This window comes from Diabrotica virgifera, chromosome 5 (genome assembly GCF_917563875.1).
Source record: "Diabrotica virgifera virgifera chromosome 5, PGI_DIABVI_V3a".
NCBI lineage: Eukaryota > Metazoa > Arthropoda > Insecta > Coleoptera > Chrysomelidae > Diabrotica > Diabrotica virgifera.
The window spans coordinates 184,408,805-184,433,146 of record NC_065447.1 but is presented as its reverse complement, the minus strand read 5'-3'; the positions used below and the strand labels follow the sequence as shown (position 1 = coordinate 184,433,146).

The 24,342-nt window shown below is 34.2% G+C and overlaps 2 protein-coding genes across 3 annotated transcripts in view; one reads left to right on the top strand and one right to left on the bottom strand.

The window, feature by feature from the left end:
- The window catches only part of LOC114327853 (protein spindle-F), a 42,701-nt gene extending 19,955 nt beyond the window's left edge, over positions 1–22,746 (top strand). The window contains exon 4 of one of the 2 annotated variants that reach the window (XM_028276565.2): positions 22,610–22,746. In XM_028276565.2, the coding sequence (XP_028132366.1) occupies positions 22,610–22,660 (51 nt within the window). In that variant the 3' untranslated portion in view covers positions 22,661–22,746. Of the gene's footprint in view, positions 1–12,205; positions 12,379–22,609 lie in introns of those variants that run through there. The other variant, XM_028276566.2, reaches the window with a different exon arrangement.
- Positions 22,681–23,415, bottom strand: LOC114327854 (ribonuclease P/MRP protein subunit POP5). The gene is made up of 2 exons (XM_028276568.2): positions 23,261–23,415; positions 22,681–23,209 (listed from the first exon to the last, which is right to left on the bottom strand). The coding sequence occupies exons 1-2, from the start codon at positions 23,278–23,280 to the stop codon at positions 22,777–22,779; spliced, it is 453 nt and encodes a 150-aa protein (XP_028132369.1). The 5' UTR covers positions 23,281–23,415; the 3' UTR covers positions 22,681–22,776.
- Between the last annotated feature and the right edge of the window lie 927 nt (positions 23,416–24,342).

Genomic DNA, 24,342 nt, shown 5'->3' with positions numbered 1-24,342 from the left:
ATGTACGGGAACACTGGAACAGGGGAAGTTTTAATTGTGGAACAGTTTAAAAATTTGGAACGTCAGATTACGAAAACGCCCCATTTATTTTGTCGGACAGAACTTCCCATCGATTTGTTACCGCTTCATTAAACTCTCATGCAAAAATCAGACTGCTATTTATCACCAATATAATTCCTGTCATTTAAAAATTGTCCACTTATGAAAATGCCCAGTTGGTGATAAATACTAGTCAATCAGTAACAAATGTCATGGTAACAAATCAATTGGAAGTTCTGTCCGACAAAATATATGGAATGTTTTCGTAGTCTGACGTTCCAAATTTTTAAGCTGTCCCACAATAATTGTAAGTTTTAATTATTAAAACTTCCTCTATTTCAGTGTCCCATACATCAAAGTGTGTCCGACTAGACACCGTTAAGCTATTAAAAAATTTTCAGCTTGCTATTAATCAACTTTTTTTTAGTACGCGGATCCAGGCCTATATGATTTAACATAGTATTGAATAATACTTTGTTTTCAATTGGAATTGAGATAGAGAGAGAGATATCTGTCAACAACTTGCTGGGATAAAATATTTATAATAATAATTGCTGGGATAATAAAAAATACAGTGTAACAAATTGAAATGTAGAAAATTTTTGTCGCTATACATTTTTTTTTGAGTATTTTATCAAACTAAGTTTCGTCCGGTCGTAATATTTCAGTGCCAAAAATCTTCGATTTCAGTTTGGTACATTACTTACGGACCGCCCTGTAGATATGGTCATTTCATGCTTTGAAGGACTTCGAAAAGGCTAATGTATTGCTCCTACTCCTACACTCTTTAAGATTTATTTGGAGTGGATATTGGATATCTGGAAAACAAAATGTGAACCTATGTGAGTATTCTAATTGGAGATCATAAATTGTACAGCTTGTATTTTATATATTACCAAGTAATACTGATAAAAGATCAAGATAATATCAACTACATGCTACGACAAATAGATGATGACTATACTGACTGGGATTTATCAATTAATCCATCAAATACAAAAAGTATGGTTCAGAGCATTAGATAGTAAATAAGAGGCACACCCAGACACCTGAGGAACTTAGAGAAAGATATCCGGAAATCAAATAGCGGAAGATACAGGCATTACTTCGTGGTTAGTAACATGTTAAAAAACACGAATATTATTGTCGTTATTAGTTATTATCCAGATTTAGCCATACGGCTCACACTCCCTCTAAGGGGAAAATTGACTCATCCCAGATACATACGGTATCAAAAGGATTGAGCTCTGGTGGAACTCTTTCCGTGTTATCGAGCCCTAGGTGACTTGGTATGCAGGTGTATCTCCCAAAAATGTTCGTACACATCTGGCCGTTGCGAGTAGTACAGCTTTCTGCATGGTCTTATAAATATGTTCATTTAGACCCAGCCTTTTTATGCTTTCGAGGAGGTTCTTCGGAATGACTCCAGTAGTAGACATAACAATAGGTATCGTCTGGGTACTTTGCATTCTCCATTGTCTTCGTATTTGAATTTCCAGATCTCTGTACTTGGCGATCTTTTCAGTAAATTTACTGCGTAGATTATTGTTGTTAGGTATCGCCACATCAATTAGTGTTGTTTGTCTGGTTAATTTATTAACTAGTACGAGATCTGGTCTATTATGTGCCACTGTTTGGTCTGTGAACACAGTGCGGTCCCAGTATAGCTTGTAGTTACCGTCCTCAAGCATACTGTCAGGGACGTATTGATAATATGGGAGATGGTCCGTTTGGAGAAGTCCCAGCTTGATAGCTATCTCCTGATGAAGTATTTTTCCCACTGCGTCATGCCGTTCCTTGTATTCAGTTGCAGCAAATGCCTGACAGCCCCCTGTAATATGTTGGATGGTTTCTTGGGCTTGACATCCATATCGGCATCTGTCGTTTTGAACCTGAGGGTCTTTGACGATGTATTTCAGATAATTTCTGGTTGGTATAACCTGTTCCTGAATGGCCAGTAATGAACCCTCCGTTTCAGGGAACATCTTTCCTGATGTCAACCAATAGTTCGACGCTGTATTGTCGACATAGTCTTGGTTGACCTCATTGGGATGTCGCCCGTGCAGAGGTTGTCGTTATTACTACTATCATACTCAGCATACGGAACTAAATTTTAATACTTAACTTGGTTCCAACAGAATTGTAGTCTTGCGTATAATTCTACCTGTCTGTCTAATTCTTCTTTTCCTCTTTATAAGCAATTTTGCTTGTTCATTTGCGGATTGATACCTCTGTGAAAGGTTGTCACTCCAGCTTTTGCGCGGTCGGCCAATACCTCTTCTACCGAGTAGTGATTTATCTCTTGCTATTTTGACCACACATGTCTCCATCATTCTGCTTATGTAGTAATTCCATTCATTTTTCTATTTAGTGACCATTCGTTTATACACTGTACTGTACGTTACATTATCTTCTAATGTCTTCACTCCTCTTTCGATTTCTCAGCGTATTTCCTGTAATTCTCGTCAGTAGTCTCATCTCTGTCATTTCCAGTAGTATTTATTTGTGTTGTGGCTATATCGGGTCTTGTTTCTGATGCAAATGTCATTATTGGTCGTACACTGGCTTTATAAATTCTTGACTTCATCTCAGAGTTAATATGTCGGTTTAGCCTTAAGCTCGCAACATATTATCATGCACGTAGAGTTTCCAGCACGTAGCCTAGTCTCCGAAAAACCTGATTTTACTAAAAGGTGTCTGATACGATACGTTCCAGACAGTGTGAATTGTTCATATTTAAAACCATTAAAATCAATATTTTTCGGAAACTAAACGCTACGTGCTGGATTAGCTACCTGCATGATACTTACTTTCCTTGTCCGAAACACCAACAACTTTAAATTCTGTATTTCCAATGGTTGGCCACATAGATGGCCCTGTCATTTGCTAAAATTAAGTCTTCTTCTGTGCAGGTCTCTCTCATCTCTGTGAATGATAGTGGATGCCGGCTGGTCCGAACCGCGCCACAGTCGTAGGTATCGTCCTCCTGGTATCCCCATTTTTTCAGGTTACTAGCACAACGTGAAACGCCGTTTCTTAATCTGTTTAGCGCTTTCCAAGTCGGATACGGTAAATTGTGTCCAGCAGCCATTTCCTCTGAGGGAGGAAAATATGTCGCGGTAGCTGACGCTTGCCATAGGTGTATTCGGCGCGTTTCTGGCGTTTCGTAGATGGATCTTGATGTTTTCAGGAAGCTTTTCCGAGCTCTTAGTCTGCTTGACCGAGTTTAGTGGTCATATAAGGGGTGTCTTCGGTCCGTCTCCTGCTTTTTTCGTTCTAACTCTGACGTGACCTTCCTCCTGATAGGTGGTGGAGCAATCCCAGCTATGGGGTATACTTCTTCGATAGGTGTCGGTTTCAGGCAACCCGATATTATACGAACCGTTTCATTTAGAGCCACGTCGACGTTCTTTGCGTGAGCAGAGTTTGCCCATACTGGTGCTCCAAACTCCGCGGCCGAAAAACATAATGCTAAGGCAGAAGTGCGAAGAGTGTGTGGTTGTGCTCCCCATTTTGTATTAGTTAGCTTGCGGATGATATTATTTCTGGCACTTACTTTCTTCTTGACATCTTGACAGTGGTATCGGTAAGACAGAGTTCTATCCAGGCGTACGCCAAAGGTATTTTGGCGTCTCGTTGTGTTCCAGCATCTAACCACGCCATTCCACCTCCAGCGGCCTTCGGGCATGCTTGTTTCTAAGGTGGAAAGCACATACCTGGGTTTTTGTAGGATTGGGTTTCGGATGGTTTTCATCGTAGTATAGAGCTAAGTCTCCCAGGGCATCTGTCAGTTTCACTTCGACTTCATTGAAGGTTCTTCCCTGAGCTGCCACAGCTGTATCATCAGCGTAAATAAATTGCCTTGTTTGTTGGTGTATGGGTTGGTCGTTGGTGTATGTGTTGTAAAGAATGGGCGCGAGAACACTTCCCTGTGGTAGCCCATTTTTTTGGCCCCTCCACCGACTGTTCTTGGACTGGAGCGTTACGTAGAAGCGTCTATTCTGGAGGAGACATTTCACTAACCTTGTTAGTCGGAAATCCTTTGTGGTTTCATAGAGTTTTGCGAGTAGCCGTTGATGGTTAACTGTGTTATAGGCGGCAGTTAGGTCTATGAACGCTACTCCTGTTATTTCTTTCCGTTCAAAACCATCTTCAATATGTTGGGTGAGATTAAGAATTTGACTGCAGCAGCACTTTCCCGGTCTGAATCCTGCTTGTTCTGGAATAATTTTAGTCTCCACATATTCAGCGATCCGGTTCAGTATCATTCTTTCAAATGCCTTGAAAAGGTGGCACAAAAGAGAGATAGGTCTAAAACTCTTTGTATCCGCCGGATCCTTCCCTGGTTTTAAGAGGGCTACCACTCTAGCTTTCCTCCAGATTTTAGGGATTTGTAATGTACGGATGCAGCAATTCATCATTTTTACGAGCCACTCTACGGTTTTTAGCCCAAAGTTCTTTATTTGTTCCGTTCGGATATCGTCCAGGCCAGCCGCTTTATTATCTTTCATTTGGTGGATCGCGCCTCTCATCTCCTCTAGACAAAAAGAAGCAACTAGAACATCTCTTTCCGTTGAGCTCTCACCTTGTTCTTTCTTGATGTCGTCTTACCGTTCATTAGAAGACGATGGACTATCTGATCGGGTGTGACTGCTGTCATGTTGACTGCCGGAGCAGCGGGATCGTTGCCAAGATTCCGAATCAGCTTCCAGGCACGTCTGCTGTTTTGTTTCATGTCCAGACTCGTGACCAGCTTGCACCACCTTTCCGTTCAATTGGCGGATATCGCATGTAACATTTCCTCCCCAGCCTGTATTGTTTCTTCCGAGAAAGGGTCTTCTTCATATAGCTGTTCATATCTTTTAAGTAGGGGTTTAGATTCTTCATTGAGCCCCGCTATGTACTCAGTTCGACAACCTCTAGGGATATATTTCCGTGATACTTGCTTTACGATTTCTACAAATTTATCGTATGAATCAGGGCAAGGTTCTAGCTGGGAAACTTCTTGATCCAATGCTTCAGAGAATTTTTCCCATTTTGCTTTAGTAAAGTTGAACCTTGTCTTGAAAGGAACAATTTCGTATCTGATTGCCGCGTTGATCGTTACCTGTATGGTAATATGCTGCGACCTTTATAGTGTTATTAACACATCCTGCCAGTCTATTTGTTTTTTGTACTTGATTTCTCGCTTCTTTGTCCAGGTCTCCGTAGCTTGACAATGTAATTCCAAGGTATTTTATTTCCATTACTTGTTCAATACTGGTACCATCAATTTCTGTTTTTATGATATCTAGGGTGACTTTTCTATTATACAGAAAATGAATTACATATTTAAGTTTTTCTCTGTCAAATGCATTCTTCAAGTCATTCAGACATGGTAATGCTGGTCTATTATACTCTAGTGATTTCTCAGTAATTTGCTTTATGACGAATATTGCGTCTATACACGATCTTCCAGTATGAACACCCTATTGTTCATCTGCTAAACTTATCCTCTGATTCATTAGTTCTGGTAGAATTTTAGTTGTGAGTTTTAGAGTAGTATTTAACAAGTTGATACCTCTGTAGTTTTCTTTCTGCTTTTTATCTCTTTTGAATAGTACAATTAGTTCGCTCGTTCTCCAGTTTTCCGGTATTTTATTGTTTTTTATGATTTTGTTACGTATTTCTCCTAATTCTTGTCGGTGAAAATTTTTCACCCGATGAAAACCGACGAAACTGAACACTTTAGTATCCACCTCGTTCTTCCCAATTTGGACCTAAGTGATGTTTGTCTTTGGGGATGTACGATAGCAAAATTTATGGTGATCTGAGTCTTGGACTAACACTGAAGGTTACCGAAGTTTTCCCAATTTGGAAACATTTTGAACCATTCTTAAATTACGCAGTCGAAGTCAATATTTAAAATCAGAGATTCTTTTTGTTTCTTGTTGGAATTATTTTTTATTTGAATTTGAAAATTTTTTTATCTAGAACTGAAAAACTGAATGTTTATTTCTTGTATTTCTGGCCCAGTATAAGATATGTAAAAGACAATTACAGAATAAAAAACCAGTGATTATATGGATTTTCAACATAATTAGAATATTTTTTTATACGGATGTGCACTTAAACATTTAGTATTGCAATGCATTGTCATAATATAAAATATCGTTTAATAATGTTCTTTGCATCTGTGTCCTGCAATGAATGCTGTTTTCTTTTTAATTCGAATTTTAATTTCGATCAAAAGCAAAAATTAGCTTCATTTAAATTAGACATGATTATATAATTTCTATTTAGGTGATGTGTACCTAAGAACGCGAGATATAAGTCACACATTTAGTGGAATACTGAGAATATATAGGTTTTAGGAAGAATGTTTTATTTTTATAATAGTAAAAATATTTTATATCATAAGAACAATGAATTATTCGAATTTCCCTATATCCATCCATGCTTTTGTTTTACTTAGACCAGGGAATCTTCACCTTTTTCATTTAATGGCGCACTTAAAGGCTTGGTATTTTGTCACAGCGCCCTATAGAGCGTTTCACGTTAAGAAAAGAACGTTGCGTAGATAGGGCTAGATATTTCTTATGGACGGTAGAAGCGCGCTGATGCCGCTTCTTTCTTATCGAGAATGAATCGTATATCGGCAACTAGTAGCAACACGTGCCTGAGAGTTTTGGCAACACTGATCTGCATAAGCCAAACGTTTCGTTCTGTACGTGGAATATAGTATACTGACAGCTCTCAACACTGTGTTATACAAGGTGTGTGCTTCTCAACTTTCGTAGTAGTATGGTATAACTAGACCCAAACCCAGACATCCAAAGTGAAAGTTATCCTCCAATACCAAATTGTTCTATATGGTCCACATAATGTTCAGAAAAAAGTCACACCATTATGAGCGTTGGGTTTGGGAGGGAGAGGGGAGAGAAAGCGGTAAATTCGTAGTTTTTTACGTTTTTCGTCAATATTTCTAAAACTGCAGTTTAACATGAACAACCTTTTATACAAGTAGTATATTATAATTGGTCCAAAAAAGGCCTCACCCAGACATCCAAAGTAAAAGTTTTCCTCCAACACAAAATTGTTCTATATGGTCCACATATTGTTCAGTAAAAAGTTACAGCAATTTGAGCGTCCGGTTTGGGGGGGGAGATGGGGGAGAAGTCGGTAAATCAGTAGTTGTTTTACGTTTTTCGTCAATATTTCTAAAACTATGCTGTAGCGTAAATTATGTTCTATACTCAAATTTTCTACATCAAATTTAAAACAAAAAAAGGTCCAATACATAATTGTTATAAAATCAACGGTTCCAGAGTTACGGAGGGTGAAAAGTGGAGGTTTTTCGATACTTTATATATTTTCTGGGCAATTTATAATATTATTACTGATGAAAGAAATTTTTTTGTAAATAAAATTTGCTATTTCAGTGGTCGATGGTATGTTAGTGATAAGCCCTTGAAGAAACGTGAACCTCACCACCCAAAATCATCATCAATTGTCCAAATAATATAAAAAGTATCGAAAACCTCCACTTTTCACCCCCCGTAACTCTGGAACCGTTGATTTTATAACAAGTATGTATAGGACCTTTTTTGTTTTAAATTTTATGTAGAACATTTTTGTATAGAACATTGTTTACGCTGAAGCATAGTTTTAGAACTATTGACGAAAAACGTAAAAAAACTACTAATTTACCGACTTCTCTCCCATCTCCTCCCCCAAACCGGACGCTCAAAATGATGTAACTTTTTACTGAACAATATGTGGACCATATAGAACAATTTGGTGTTGGAGGAAAACTTTTACTTTGGATGTCTGGGTTAGACGTTATTTTGGACCAATTACACTATACTGCACCCGTAATTTTTGAACCGTTCATTTTAGAAGGATTATGCATAGGACCTTTTTTATTTCAAATTTAATGTAGAACATTTTTGTGTAGAGGGTTGTTCATGCTAAACCGCTTAGTTTTAGAAATATTGACAAAAAATGTAAAAAACTAGGAATTTGCAGATTTCTCCCCCCTCTCCCCCCCCAAACCCGACGCTCAAAATGGTGTGACTTTTTTCTGAACATTATGTGGACCATATAGAACAATTTGGTGTTGGAGGATAACTTGCACTTTGGATGTCTGGGTTATGCCATTATTTGGATCAATTTTATCATACTATAGTACATAGTATCAAATTACGACCATTGATTGAACGCGACTGTATATTGACACTCACCGGTGATCATGCACACAATTGAAAATAATCAAATTTGAGGCTCGTAGGTAGAGAATATATTATTGTTAAAAAAAAGGAAACAATATAATATGATGGGTGAGCTTGATGATATCCATACATTTTTTTTTCACAACGAGAATGGTTTCACTCTACCACTTTCGTTTCTTGCTCCACGTTGATATTTGAGTGATACTTATTGCTCTTTATTACTGCTACTGCTGAAAATCCAGAAATACAATGTTGCAAAGGGAATCAGAATCTTTTTAAAGATTTTAGCTTAAGTTAAATGTTAAATATTCCTCATACAGAATTATGCTGAGTATAACCTAAACCGTGGGTAAACAAGAAAGGTAATAGGGCCAGTGGTGTGCTTCAACCGCCTTTTATTATCCCTGGTTTTACGCAAAGCACCGATTTATTCAGGCGGTCTACCTGGAGCCTTTTAATATTTTTAAACATATCTAGTTGTTTTCAAGCCTTTGAACTTTGGCTTTACAGAAGGATCTTGACAAAACAAAAACCTTGGACAAAGCACACAACCAAATAAAATGTCCTTAGGAGAATAGATACAGATAGGAAGCTGCTAAAGATTATCAAAGTTAGGTACCTAGGACACATAATGAGAAACGAAATTACCACCTCAGGCAACTGATCATCCAGAGGAAAATTAAAGGAAATAGCGGTTTCAGTAGTCGCCAGATTTCATGGCTTAAAAATATCAGAGACTGAACCGGCCTTGAATCAACATCTTTGTTTAGAGCCGCATTGGACAGAGACAAATTTGCCAGTGTAGTTGCTAACCTCCACTAAAGGAGACGAACCCAGCCATTCTGCGTGATAGTCAGCATAGGATGCTGGATACAAATATGGGAACCCTTACCTGTAATTTAGGAATATCTAGAAACACTAATGATTCAAAAAGCTATTACGAAGAGTTTATTAAAGATATAAATACAAATACCATCAAACAAACTAGAACATAAAAATAAACAAAATCCTAGAACTACAATATTACTTACTAGTTAATGCAAGTCCTTTGAATAACAACTGTGTATCTACTACTATCATGCAGATCCTAAATGTAGAGGTGAGGGGATGTGACAACCCTGGGGCCAGTTGCAAGAACTTCTCAGACTTACTGGTTTACACAAAAAGGGCACTAGAAAACTTATAATTAATTGCTTTTATACTTACTAAATAGGGGGACACATTTTTCACAGATTAGGTATATAAATGTCTGTGGAGTAAATCCTTGACAGATTGTTGAGAACAACTTCTGTCAACAGATATGTTGCTTCGTTCCCGTCTTGATCTGATTTAGGCGGTAACCTGGTGTTCGGAGAGTCATTTTTGAAACTAGATACAGGGTGGGGCATTAGTGTGACAAAGTCCAATTACTCGTTTGTCGTAAGAGATATGAAAAAAAGTTATTCACATAAAAGTTGGGGAACGGATAGGACCATAATTTAAAAATATTTTCAGATATACAGGGTCACCCATATTGACAGGGTGATACAAACTTATGTTTTTTTAAATGGAACGCCCTGTATATTTTTACAGTTTTGGATTCTCCTCGACGTCTTCTTTCTCAAAATATAGAATTTTGTAATATTATACGAGGTAGTTTACAAGATAATTACGTTTTATTGTTAATTTCGTAGCAACATTCACACCCTGTAGAATTGTGCTGATTTGACATCAACTTTCTGTTTATGGTCAAACGATTTTTAATCTAGTCTACTGTTGTTAAACACTTATAATATAGCGGAAAGATTAATATTAATATACAGGGTTGGTCAAAACTCGGAATGAGTATTTTCTGAGTTTTCTTAAATGGAACACCCTGTATTTTAGTATTCTAATGAAATGATATTTCATGGTACTTTTTTATTTCTTAAGCATTCCCTATACCTAAGTGCTTTAATTTTTGAGTTATTCGTGATTCTTTAATCTAAACATTAATTGCAACAAAAATTACGTGAAATTTTATTAGGTGGCTGTGCAAATATCCAATCGAAAATAATTTTTCGAAAAAAAAGTAAATATTAACCTAGACTGATCCTCAATTTTTTAATTTTGAATGAGATATCCAAATACCTACGTAGTTAAGATTGTTGGTGCGTAAAATATAAATAAAATGATACAAGATTCTACCTAGCTGGCTATGACAATAAATTTGCTCTAAAACATTTGACATTATACTATCTTTATAGTTCCAGTTGCTTTGTTACCATTACTAATATGAATTTTTCTAATGAGTAACTGATCAAAATAATTTTTGTACTAGGAGAGTATAACAAAAATGTGTTACTAGCAATAAGAATTTTTCATCAGCAATTCCCTGATAGACGAAAACCAAGAAGAGAAACTTTTGAAAGTACACTAAAACGATTTAACAGTCTAGGTCTAGATAGTTAGAATATAAGAACGTTCTTCCTAATATGCAGATCCTCAGTTACACTATGGATTGCATTTAATTCATTTTATTCATTTACAATCGTTTTTATTCGATCAGGTTTCTGGTAATTTAAATATCCAGTCCGTTGAAACCGTTTTAGTAATATTTCAAAAGATTCTCTGCTTGGGTTTCGTTTGTCAGGGAATTGTTGATGAAAAATTCTTATTGCTACTAGCACATTTTTGGTATTCTCTCCTAGCACAAAAACCATTTAAATCAGTTACTCATCAATTAATTATTAAAAAAATTAATATTAGTAATGATAACGAAGCAACTGGAACTATAAAAATAGTATAATGTCTAATGTTTTAGCAAAGTTATTGTCATAGCCAACTAGGTAGAATCTTGTATGTTTTTATTCATATTTTACGCACCAACAATTTTAACTACGTAGGTATTTGGATATCTCATCCAATATTAATAAATTAAGGATCAGTCTAGATTAATAACTACTTTTTTTTGAAAAATTATTTTTGATTGAATATTTGCACAGCCACCTAATAAAATTTCACGTAATTTTTTTTTAAATTAATGTTTGGCTTAAAGAATCACGAATAACTCAAAAATTAAAGCACTTAGGTATAGGGAATGCTTAAGAAATAAGAAAGTACCATGAAATATCATTTCATTAGAATACTAAAATACAGGGTGTTCCATTTAAGAAAACTCAGAAAATACTCATTCTGAGTTTTGACCAACCCTGTATATTAATATTATACTTTTCGCTCTATTATTAATGTTTAACAATAGTAGCCTATATTAAAAATCGTTTGACCATAAATAGAAACTTTGATGTGAAATCACTACAATTCTACAGAGTGTGAATATTGCTACGAAATTAACAATAAAACGTAATTATCTTTTAAACTACCTCGTATAATATTACAAAACTCTATATTTTGAGAAAGAAGACATCGAGGAGAATCCAAAAATGTAAAAATATACAGGGTGTTCCATTTAAAAAAACATAAGTTTGTGTCACCCTGTTAATATGGGTGACCCTGTATATCTGAAAATATTTTTAAATTATGGTCCTATCCGTGCCCCAACTTTTATGTAAATAACTTTTTTTTGTATCTCTTACGACAAGCGGGTAATTGGACTTTGTCACACTAATGCCCCACCCTGTATGTCTTTTTGTCACACAATAACACACTAAATACTGTTATTGTCTGAAGTAGAGTTAAGTACTAAATTAAAAATATTTTTAAATAGTTCTCTATGTTCGAATGGATTTATTTGAACCATTGAAGTACCAGCATACGTATTATGTGAAGAATACTTTTACATTCTCAAATTTACCTTGAGAAGAGCCAACGCCAACACTAAGGGCACAGGAAATTGAACAAAACAATATTTTCATCACAGTCTGTTTCATAATCTTTAAACTGCTTAAGATTTTCGCAAGCTGCGCACTTCATTGTCTTTGTATTAAAAGATACCTAAAATTACCAGAACTTCTTTTTTAATGGTTTTTCCTTTTTAGAATGTGTTTATTTCTTCGCCACATCCAACTTTTTGTGACTAAAGAAGAACTTGCCTTAATATCCAAAAATTTTATATGTTTATACTGAGATATATATGGGAGATATGAAATAAGTTAAAGGAGCATGTATATAGTTAAAAGTATAGCAATAAATATAGTTGTACCTATTAAAAGTGTTTCATTAATGGTTTCTTGCTTTCACTTATGTAGAAAACTTTTGCCGAGTTATTTTTTTCTGCTTTGTTGTTGATTTCTGGATTGCTACGCTTTTTATATCATATAGATTGTGGGGTTGTTTCTTTGGTAACATTGAAATAGTTGTAAAACCATCAAGAAAGAAGTTTGACAGAAAAGAAGAGATCTAGTGCAAAATTCAGGCCAAAATAGGAAAAGAGAAAATTATTGAGGGGCACAGATCTTCCAAACTTGATCGCCGAAAAGGAAACGAAAGTGCCCTAGGGTAGAATTTCTCGAGAAAGGTCTGTAGTGGACGCTCAATAAGAAAAAAGTTCCCGGTGGGCCTGTAAATATTGTGAGAGACATGTATAATAGAGTAACAACTAGTGGTAAGACAGGTGTGGAAGAGACTGATAAATTTCATGTGAAAGTAGGATTGCATCATGGCTTAGTGCTTAGTTCTTATTCTCATTAGTGTTACATCAGGGAACAGGAAAATGACAGAATAATATTCTCTGATGCTTATTCGATGTAATGTAGTCTTAGTAGGAAATACTATTAGTACGTTCTTTAAAGGTAAAATATTGCAAAACCTCAATTTTAAAGAACCGCTTGGATTCACATGAAATTTGACATACACATAGCTAACAAGTCAAAGAAAAAAAGTGATATTGTGCCGATGTGTGCTTTTCCCTATGGGTGACTTTCACCCCCTTTTGGGGGTGAAAAATATATGTTCGAAATAAGTCCGGAAATGGATAAAATGGCTAATTCTAAGCAACTTTTGTTCTATAAAGTTTTTTCACCGTCAAGTTAATACTTTTCGAGTTATTTGCCAGTGAATATGTTATTTTTCTACAAAATAACCACGTTTTCAGACGGTTTTTCGCAAATAACTCAAAAAGTGTTTGACCGAAAAAAAAAAGTCTTATCAAAAATGTAGCACGTAAAAAACATAGCGTATATAATAGGTCACTATACCTAGTAGAAGCAGAGTTATAGCTAATGAAAAATAGGTTCATATTCCGTCAAGTTCCAAATCGAATATTTTAACGTGCCATAACCAAAAAACGAAGCACTTTTTTGGGGAAAACTAATTTTAACTTTTTTAAAGTGTTTAAAAAATGCTTATTTTTGTTTTTTTAAAAAACTTTTTGAAGTTATACTTCTTTAGGCGCGATTGAGATTGAGGGTGAATTTATATTGATCTGCGCGCATGCGCACACCGACAGTTTGGTATTAGTCTTTATACGGGCTCTGATTGGGTGTTGAAATGATCTGTCAATAATTGTTCAATATGGAGGTTATCGGTAAACAAAAATGTTGTATAATATATTAGTTTTTATTGTTGTGAGGACAGAAATAAAATCAAATTTATAATTATAGTGACTTTTTAAATAGTTTTGAAAAGCCACAGGTACGTAATTCTAAATGTTTCAGTTGTATTCCAATAAAAAATTATCTTCATACCTATTTGGAAAATGTAAAAAAAAATAATGTACATACTTACCTAGTACTTGCTATGCTATACCCCTAGTAGGCAATGCTTTAATTTACATAATCTGGTTACGAGCAAACTTTCTACAAATTTTCATCTAATGTATCGTTTTCTTACTCTATATATTGTTCTATTTTAATTCGACAAAAATCAAACTAATAAAAATTCATATAAACAAAATGTCAAAAAGTTGTTCAGTTTGTGTATATTCCCACATGACGTATACGCGAAGGTGGTGCAGTTTGAAATCGCTTCGACTCTCGTACGGCGGGATACACGGGAAGTAGGTTCAAACCCAATGCAAGTTATATCATTTTTTTATTTTTTTTTTATAGATTTTATGATTGTAAGTATATTAATGTATAATTTTTTTCAGAAAATACGTATTTAATTAAAATTTTTGGCAACAATTATTGTTCAGAAATCATTTGTGGCATTTTTCAATGTGTTTGTGTGTGTTTTATTCTTTTATTTTTTTAATTTTTGGTATTGTTTTAATAAAAATTTTTGAAAAGTAGTAGAGAAACTGTTTAAAGTATATTGATTTCGTTGAAATCATATAATAGAAGTATAACTTCTTACGTGCGTACAAAAGTACACACACATTCTTTTTTAGCATCAAAAGTAAACAAGTTACGCTCAAAATAAAGTTGGTCCCTTTTTTTGGTAAGAAATCGGGAAAATCACCCCCTATAATTAGCATTTCAAATGAACTTAACGACGTTCTACACCTTCGTTGCGGGGTATGCCTCTCAGAGGAAAGGGGGGAAACTTATATGCAAGCGAAAGTTGGTAACAATGCATTTATAGCAGAATACTCTAATCATATTATGTTTCAGTATTGAATACTTTATAAAAATAAATTATAATAAATTACGGAATTAATTATAATAAATAAATTAAAAATAAATGGTACGGTAAACAATCCTCATTTTTTAATATGTTATTCCTTACAAAAAAACCTTTAATTTAAGCACAAATAATTAAAAATCGTAAATTTGGGTCAAAAGTTATTAACTTTTTAAGAATTCCCATAAGAGCCCATGTTAAAACTTAACTTTGACCCTTAATAGTAATTAAACGGCACGGTAAAACAATTTTTTAAAAATCAAGTCTTAGTTTTTTTAAGTAAACTATAAAATATTAAAATTTTATGCAAATCCTTAATTCTTTGCCGAAGGTGTAGAACGTCGTTAATTGTTACCACTTCACAAGTTTTTTACTCGCGTATGTATTGATCATATTATGATCTGTAAGTTTCATCGGTTCAAAGTCCTTATTTTTGAAAGAGATGTAGTTAAAAGGGCTTGAACGAGTCACTTATCACGAGTGTATGCAAATTTAGAAACACCGATGAATCTTAACCAATTTTTGTCTTACAGAAAAACAAAAATACAAAATATTCAGAAAGATAAAGCCGACTTTTTTTATTGTTTAAGATTTTTGGTATCTCTAACAATTTTTAAGTTATTTAAAAAAAAGAATTTTTTTTCAAAATTAAAATTTTTAAAAATTGTACTTTAAAACCAAATTTTTTCAAAAATAAGCACTTTGAATCGATGAAACTTACAGATCATATAAACACAACATAAGTAAAGTAACTTGTGAAGCGGTAACGATTAATTTTATTTAAGTGGCTAATTGGGGGGTGATCTTCCTGATTTTTTTTTGCCAAAACAAAAGGGACCAACTTTATTTTGAGCGTAACTTGCTTACATTTGATGCTAGAAATGTAATGTGTTTTCCCCAAGAATGCTTCAGTATTTGGATATTTCACATTGAATTATTCTATTTGGAATTTTTCGAATATGAACCTATTTTTCATTAGCTATAACTCTGCTTTTGCTAGGTATAGAGACCTAATATATACACCGTTTTTTCACTTTTTTATAGGCTATAGTTTTGCTAAGAATATTTTTTCGACAAAATGCTTACGTTTCGAGTTATTTACGAAAAACCGTCTAAAAACATGGTTATTTTGTTGAAAATTGAACATATTCACTTGCAAATAACTCGAAAAGTATTGATTTGGTGAAAAAACTCTATAGAACAAAAGTTGCTTAAAATTAGTCAGTTTATCCATTTGGGGACTTATCTTGGATATATATTTTTTCACCCCCGAGATGGGGTGAAACTCACCCCCAGGGCAAAAGCACACATCGGCACCATATCACTTTTTTTCTTTGACATGTTAGCTATGCGTATGCCAAATTTCATATGAATCCAGGTGGTTCTTTAAAATTTACAGCAAAAAACGTGAAAGCATGTACTATATAGCGGCCGTAGCTCAGTGATCAAGATACTGGCCTTTAAAGACAGAACGCCCCAGTTGGATTCCCAGCACCAACAACGGCATTTCCATTTCTAAAAATGATAACCGAGCAACCACCGTACTTAAAACCGTCGCTCCCCTGGGCTAGTGTGTAGTGTGCATCAATATTAGTGTTGCCTTACTTAAAGATGCAATTGGTGTCGAAACAATCCAAAAGGACCCCCCGACAAAAATGCCTTTAACAACGGAGAATAAGAATAATAGAAGAACTTTTGCTCTAGTGCAGGGGTTTTCAATCTGTGGTACATGCATCACTGGTGGTACATATCATTATTTGCGATAGTACACAAAACATAAAAACACAGCCAAAATCCAGCATATTTGTAGTTAATTAGATTACATACTTAGCTGGATAGGTATTCAGTTAAGTGATACCAAAAATAATTACAAGAATTTTGTGGTACAGGACTCAAAAAGATTGAGAAACACTGCTCTAATGTAAATAATAGGCGAGAAAATAGTATTACCCTCATAGCGCGACACTGATTCAATTGTTTAAAAATTAGTTGATATTATAAAATCATTACTTTCCTAATAAATATATTATATTGTTCGCCAACATTTACAAATAATATTTATAAGAGTTTTTGACTACAACAAACTTTCAATAATTATTAATATATAAAGACTAAGATTTTTATAAAAGTAGAATTATTTGCATCTTACCAGAAGTATAACCAAAAAGAAATCATAGCCTGGCCCTATTACCTAGACTTAGCTTACTTTCTTCAACTCAAGAGACAGGCTCTCTGTCTAGTCTATCCAATCGTTTTATTTTGATACATACTATCTATGATGTTTCAAATTTTATTAAAAATGAAGAATTTGACAGAAAACCTGTTAAGCTAACAGTGACAGTAACAGCAACGATCACCAAATGACAAACAGGTTCAAACAGTTGTTCAAGAAATATAATATGATAAAGCAAAATATTATGCATGTAGGACAAATGCCAAATGAATGAAGAAGCAGTATATTAGCACCTGCTTGCAAAATCAAGGGAGATATATAACAATGCACAAACTACAGGGCCATAAAAAATAGCCACAAACTACATACTTGACAGATGTGAAAGACAGTTTGTTTCCTTTTTTTGAGTACTTTTCACTTTTACCTTTACTCAGATTTTTGAGTACTAGGAACTAACTTTCTGATCTTTTCCTTGAGGGATGAAGCAAAATGTGAGTGCATATTGTAGTCCTTTTTGTCTTCTTTATTCGTCGTCTCTTGTCTTATAAATTATTAGAGTCAGAAATTAGTCAGAATAGTATGTTACCAGAAAGTAGTTCCACAAAAAGTTCAGCCGAAATAGCCGATAATCAGTTTGGTTTTATACAAGGCAGATCAACAGATGCAATTTTCATTATAAGCAGCTGATAAAAAGATACCGGAATAAAGAAACAAACACTTCCATGGTATTCAATAGGGATGTTCACTAATTTTTAAATATAGTTAAATTCAATAGATTACAAGGTATATAAAAACGTAACAAACATAAAACTGTTTAAAAATGTATATTTTTTAAGATAAATGAGTTCATAATGTTGATTTTCTTGGAGGCTAGAAAAACGGTACCCTGCAGCGAGGCTACGGTCTGTGACGTCAGCAGTCGTAACGTCTTTGATCGATGACTAGTTTTGTATATGTACTTATTTACTCAGTGTATTTGAATGTGCGCAGTTTTTTACGTATTTAATTATTAAAAATAAAGCCAAATAAGTGGTGTTTTATTCCTGGGTGTGTAAATACATTAAAAAACAGTTCTGACAAGATTTTTATTACCGTTCCAGCCAATTTAAAACAGAAAAAGAAATGGTTTGTTGCAGCTGGAACTTAAAATAACTAACTTAAAGAACTAACTTAATAATATAAACATTATAGAAGTTTTCCAGAGACTTTCGGCCCTTGGTAATAATGTAATTGTTCTTTCTGCATTTACATTTTTCAAAAATACTTATTAGTATTCTCAGGATTCGAAAAAAATTAATGAATTTAAATAGCATTGGACCAAGATTTTGCACCTACCCCCTTAAAGAGTAAATGAAAAAGTTTCGGGACCTCAAATTTGTATTCCTTAAACTGGGATATTCCTAAAAACGGGATTCTAATAATACATACAGTAAAAGTAAACCTTGAAATAACTACATGTGGATGTAGGTATGACTTTATATTATATTAAAATCATTAATAATTTAGTGAAAAGATTGGTTGAAATGAAAATGTATAATACCCAAGTTCAAAAATATTTTTTACCTTGGAACTCCCCATTGCGACATAATATCTCTCCCACTAAAAATGCGGCTGCTAAAATGTTATTATTTCCGGTCTTGCTATATGGCGCAGAGGCCTGGACAATATTGGAAACATTAATGAAAAAGCTAGAGGCATTCGAGTTGAGGGTGTACCCACGTATCCTCAAAATATCCTGGGCGACCCACACCAACGTACAGGTATTGCGTCGAATGGGAAAACAAAAAGAAATCTCTTTTACAATTAAGAAACGAAATCTTAAATATTTCGGTCATATCATGAGGCATGATAAATATCGTATACTCCAACTGATAACGCAAGGTAAAATAGAGAGCAAACGCGGACCCGGAAGAAAAGACACTCATGACTTAAAAACTTACGCCAATGATTTGGACAAAAATCGATCGAGTTATTCAGAAACGCCTCAAATGAAATTAAAATTGCCATGATGATAGCCAACGTCCGCAACGGACAAGGCACATGAAGAAGAATAAAAATATTTTTAATACACCTAACCAAGGTAAAGTAATAACCAGCCAATGTATGTATACAATATGCATGCGTACAATGCATTCATACAACTTTCTCTATTTTTTTTGTGGAGTATTAAGCATTTATTTTTTTAGCAGACATGGCAAATTAGAAGACATGGCAAATTATATGGAATATACACTCAGTAAAGCTGTGGTAGATTTATTTTTTTACAAGATGCCAATAAAGCATACACCATTGTTACATCTACACTACAGTCGGTAGTTTATACCAATCGGCTTTCTGAAAACCTTCTTCCATTTTATTTGTTTATTTTTGTAAAACCCAAAATATGTCCTTACAAACAGTCTATCCACTTTAAACTAAACAAATTCACTATAAAACTCCACTGTAACCCTGATAAAACAAGAAGAGAACAAAATAAAATGACCTGAAACGTCAAACAGGTAAACAATAACACTATGAGAATGGCGCGCGCTTGGGGTATGCAACTAGTGACGTCAGGCCAATAGAGAAGCGTTCTTGAAATTTAAAATAATGCTAGATTTCTAATAAAGATTTTTTATAGAAAGGCTTTTTTAATTTTGTTGAAATTTTGGACAATTATTCCTAGGGTGTTTCTTAATCGTTTTACATGTTTGAAATGACTTTTTAATTTTTTGTGAACATCCCTATTGATCTTGACAAACATATGATTCAAGAGATTTGTGGTGAGTGCTCAATAAGAAAGGAGTTCCCATTGAGCGTGTGAAGATTGTGAGAGGCATGTATGAGCGAGTAACAACTAGTTTTAGTGCAGGTGTGGAAATACTACTGATAAGCTTCACGTGAAAATAGGATTGCATTAGCATCAGAGCTCCGTACTTATTAGTCCTTATTTATTCTTATTAGTGTTGTATCAGATAACAGGAAAACTACAGTGTAACATTCCCTGGTGCTTAATGAATACTGATAATGTACTATAAGAAGGAAATTCTGAAGGGGATTTAGAACAAAAACTGGAACAGTGGCGGTTTAAGCAAAAGATTAACCTTAAAAAAAAACAAAAACAACATATCTTGAATGTTCATTTAAAGACAGAGTTGCTTATCACTAAATAAATTGATTTTTTGGATGATGAAATGATTGTGAAAAGTCATAGTTTTAAGTACCTAGAATCGGTATTATAGAGTAAACAGGAAATAAATGGAGGTGATAAATAAATATTCCTTTAAGAAAGGATTTTAAATAAATTTTTGTGATTTATGGTATACAGCTGACTACAGAAAATTCTTTTCATTTTGGATTTTATAATCTCTTACTTTAAATAAAATGATTCCCATAATTTAGAGATATTATGGAAAAAATTACAAAAATCAAATGGCACCAGGGCTGGATTCATATCGTCGCCTTAATACTATAACTTGATAACTCGAAATTAGTAGTTCTGAGATAAACGGTCTAAAGATTTTAAAGATACTTGTGCTGCTACCATGATGTTGGTAAATACGGAATTTACTCTGCAGCTCTAAAATACTGTTCCTTAACTTTTTGGCTACTGATCTATTTAGGAATACGATGCAAATTGTTTTCCAATATGGAAAATAACATGAAAAAGTAAAGTTGTCAACTTTTAGCACTACCATAATGTTAACATTTGGTAATGTTGCATGTCGTGCCAAGTTGCATCTAAGTGAACTTTTTAACAAAACTAATATTTTAAGCATTATTTTGGTGAAAATTAGCCCTCTGCCATGGAGGTTGCCAGAACTGCTAACAATTCTCGAATTTTTGCATTAACATGAACTGAATCAACAGATAGCAATTACATGGTAGGCTCAATGGTTTCAGAAAAACACGTGATACAACTAGATAACTAGAGTTAGCTAGTTGTAGCATTCAGTGTATGTCGCATTCATGATTATTTCGATTAAACAATACCTTGATAACTCAACTTGTCAAGTTTTAGCACTAAATATTAGGGCATTAGAGTTTTATCAACTTTCGTCAATCATAAATAAATACTTAACCCATTTGGAGTGAGTTATCAAGTTTTTACACAATATGGAGGCAAATAAAATACATCTTGTGAACTAGTTATCTCAAAAACGTCAATTATGGAGTTATCAAGTCATAGTACTAAGGCGACGACGTTGTTTATATAGGGATAGTTGGTCAACCGAATAGGAAAATTTGTTTGATTCAAATTGAGACAGTCACCAGATGTCCCCACAATTTCTGTCATGGTCGCAACGTCAAAATGCATAGACACCAAGTTGGATACGATCCTATTCATAACACCCCAACTCGCATACATATTAAGAAAAATAAATATATATTTGGAAGAGTATATTTAGAAATTGAATTAATGAATTTCTAAATATACTCTTCTATATACATACATATTTATTTTTTTTAATATGTATGCGAGTTGGGGTGTTATGAATAGGATTGTATCCAACTTGGTGTCTATGCATTTTGAGGTTTCTACCCTGACAGATATTGTTGGGACATCTGGTGACTGTCTCAATTTGAATCAAACATATTTACCTATTGGGCTGGCCAACTATCTCCCTATACAAACAATGGCGACGATATGGGGTGAGTGGGCTATAGCCCAGGACAGCGAATTTAGGTAAAAAATGGCGGGGGACGGTGGCAAATTGTGGATAGCCCAGAGGTGGCAAATTGTGGATAGCCCAGAGGCGGCAAATCTTCAAATCCGCCTCTGAATGGCACTGGGCCACAGATATGATGATACAATGTGAACATGTAGAATCCTAGAATGGAGACCAAGTCAGATAACAAACAGCATGGAAGGCCTCAAAGAGATAGGTAGATGAGATAAGAGTAGAGCAGTGGTAGGCAAACAGTGGCATATTGGCCCAATGATGGAAGTAATAGGGAGAGACCTACATAATGGTTGACGAAGAAGATACAAAACAACCATTTAAACAAGTCAATGACTAGTAAAATCATTGCCAAATCAAGACACAGATTTATTATTAAGATATTATATTAATAATTTGGAAATGCTAAAGATGTGTGGTGCTGGTTCCTTCTAACTGAAGATTAGTTTGTCTAATTTAATCAGTCGTTTGGGAAACCTGACATGTCCCCAAAAGCAAAGTTGTGGAAAAGTACAAAAAACATCTCGGTGTTGCTGGGTTTCTGTTGATTCAGAACAATTTCTCAGCTCTACATATCCATACTTTGGTGCTCCGTGTAGCTGCTCAAATGGATACGCATGTGCTCCCCTACATATAAACCACAAACTGGTATCCAGTAGCACCAACGTATCCACTATGTGGAGCTGCTACACCAAGCAAGGAGCACCAACACATATGGATGCATACCTTAAAATTAGTAAAAATGCAAAGAATCGATTTTTTGGACATGTCGGGTTTCTCAAATGACTGATTCAATTATCATAATTGTGTTTTTAACAAACGTAGTTTTGTATAATTGAATGTCATTTTGAAAAGAACACAAGTCTGAATGCAAAGAATACATAAAAACGTGTAAAACCCTTTGAGAAACAAAATAGCACAAAAAGTGATGTTTAAAAAAATAGTGACTGATGCTCTTTTCGAAATGAAAAGTTCAATTGTTTTGTGTGTAATAAAGTGTGTTGAAATATGACCCTTTGCACTATTGTAATTGATTCTTCTTTTAGGATGCCAGTCATAATGGAGATCAGAATAAAGTGAGTTGTGTGTTACAATAACATAAGGAAACTGTAGAAAATGAAAATGTTATACATTTAATTGTAAAATAGTGATTATTTATAATAAAGCCTATTTTTTATTAGTATATTTATTTATAAACAGAAAACTTAACCACTTATATTCTAGTTAAAATGCTCTCAAAGTTTAACATAGCTTCTTTCAATTGATTTATGTCTTCTTCACTTTTTAAACTTACACAATACTCATTGAACTTTTTTTGCTGATAGTTCCTTAAAAAATAAAATGATTTCCTAATAGTAGCACCCACATAAAGAATATTAATAAGTATGCGTTTGTCTTCCATTTCTCGAATAAGGGGGATTACAGAGGTAACAAATTTATGTGGTCCTCTCCTACTTCGAATAATCCCTATTCTAGTGTGTTCATTTAAATATTTACATACAAAGCCTGCTCTTATAGCAGCCTCGCCAAAATCACCGTATAATCTTCGAACTTGTTTTAGAATAGATACATAGAGAGACGGTTCTTTTAGTTTTAAGTATGAGGAAGGCCCTGCTTCATTTTCATTAATTTCAATAACTATATACCTAAAAAAATTGTTTATAATAAGTAGTAGATTATACATACATAATTTTTACCTGTTTTTGTGACGAACCATTGTTCAAATTTCAGTTCAGATTAATTTATTTTTGTTATCTATTTTGTAAGGTTAAGTTTTGTAAGAATTTTAAATCTTTGTTGATGTCAGATAGCTGTCAAGATCCTACAAACCGGAAAATGAATAGACCACTGACAGCAACATACCAGCAGTGTTCCCAACATAGGAGAGTGGGATTATCGCTGTGTCTAGGTACACGCTAACGTGTACGTAAATAAAAAAGTTAGGTACACGCGAATTAAATGGACCGTGACGTCAAAACGTCAAAAAAAGTTTTCCAAACACGTTGTGTCTAGGTACACGCTAAAATGTACGCAAATAAAAAAGTTAAACTTCATCAAGCTAGTGACTATTTAGCGTGGGCAGTGACTGTATATTTTGATACACGCTATTTTTATATGTTTAGTGTTTGTTTGATAGAAAAATATTTGTTATGACGTTTAATTCTACCTAACTTTTTTATTTGCCTACACGGTAGCGTATACCCTAGACACAACGTGTTTGGAAAAATTTTAACGTTTTGATGTCACACTATCATGGTCCATTTCATCAAACCAGTGACGTCATTATTTAGCGTGCGCAATGACTGTATATTTTGGTACACGCCATGATACTATAAATAACAAGATAATATATTGCACATCCGGAAGTCGTGACGTAACTGGAGACCGACAAGTTCGTAATCATTCGTAATATCCGATTACTTTGAATTGTTCGCGGTTGTATTTTATATTTTATTTTAGACAGTTATTTTGACTGGAATCTCGACACTAAATGTTTTTCGAATACATTGAAGTTTAATGTTATTTTTCTAATTGAATAATTTCATCACATAATGCATACAAATCCCATTTAACTTTAACAAGAATTCAAATCCAACTTCCGGTCTCCAGTTACGTCATCAATGCGCAAACTCGGACGTATTTGCGCTACGGGAAAATACCATCTCTTTATTTATAGTATCATGGTACACGCTATTTTGATATGTTTAGTGTTTGTTGTTTTGTAGAAAAATATTTGTTATTAGGGGAAGGGGAAGGAAAGCAGAACTATTCAGATGTT

Coding starts and splice junctions, on each gene's coding strand:
- LOC114327854 (XM_028276568.2), bottom strand. CDS start 23,280: ATGGTTCGTCACAAAAACAG. Junction 23,210..23,260: donor ATGGTTCGTCACAAAAACAG/GTAAAAATTATG, acceptor CAATTTTTTTAG/GTATATAGTTATTGAAATTA.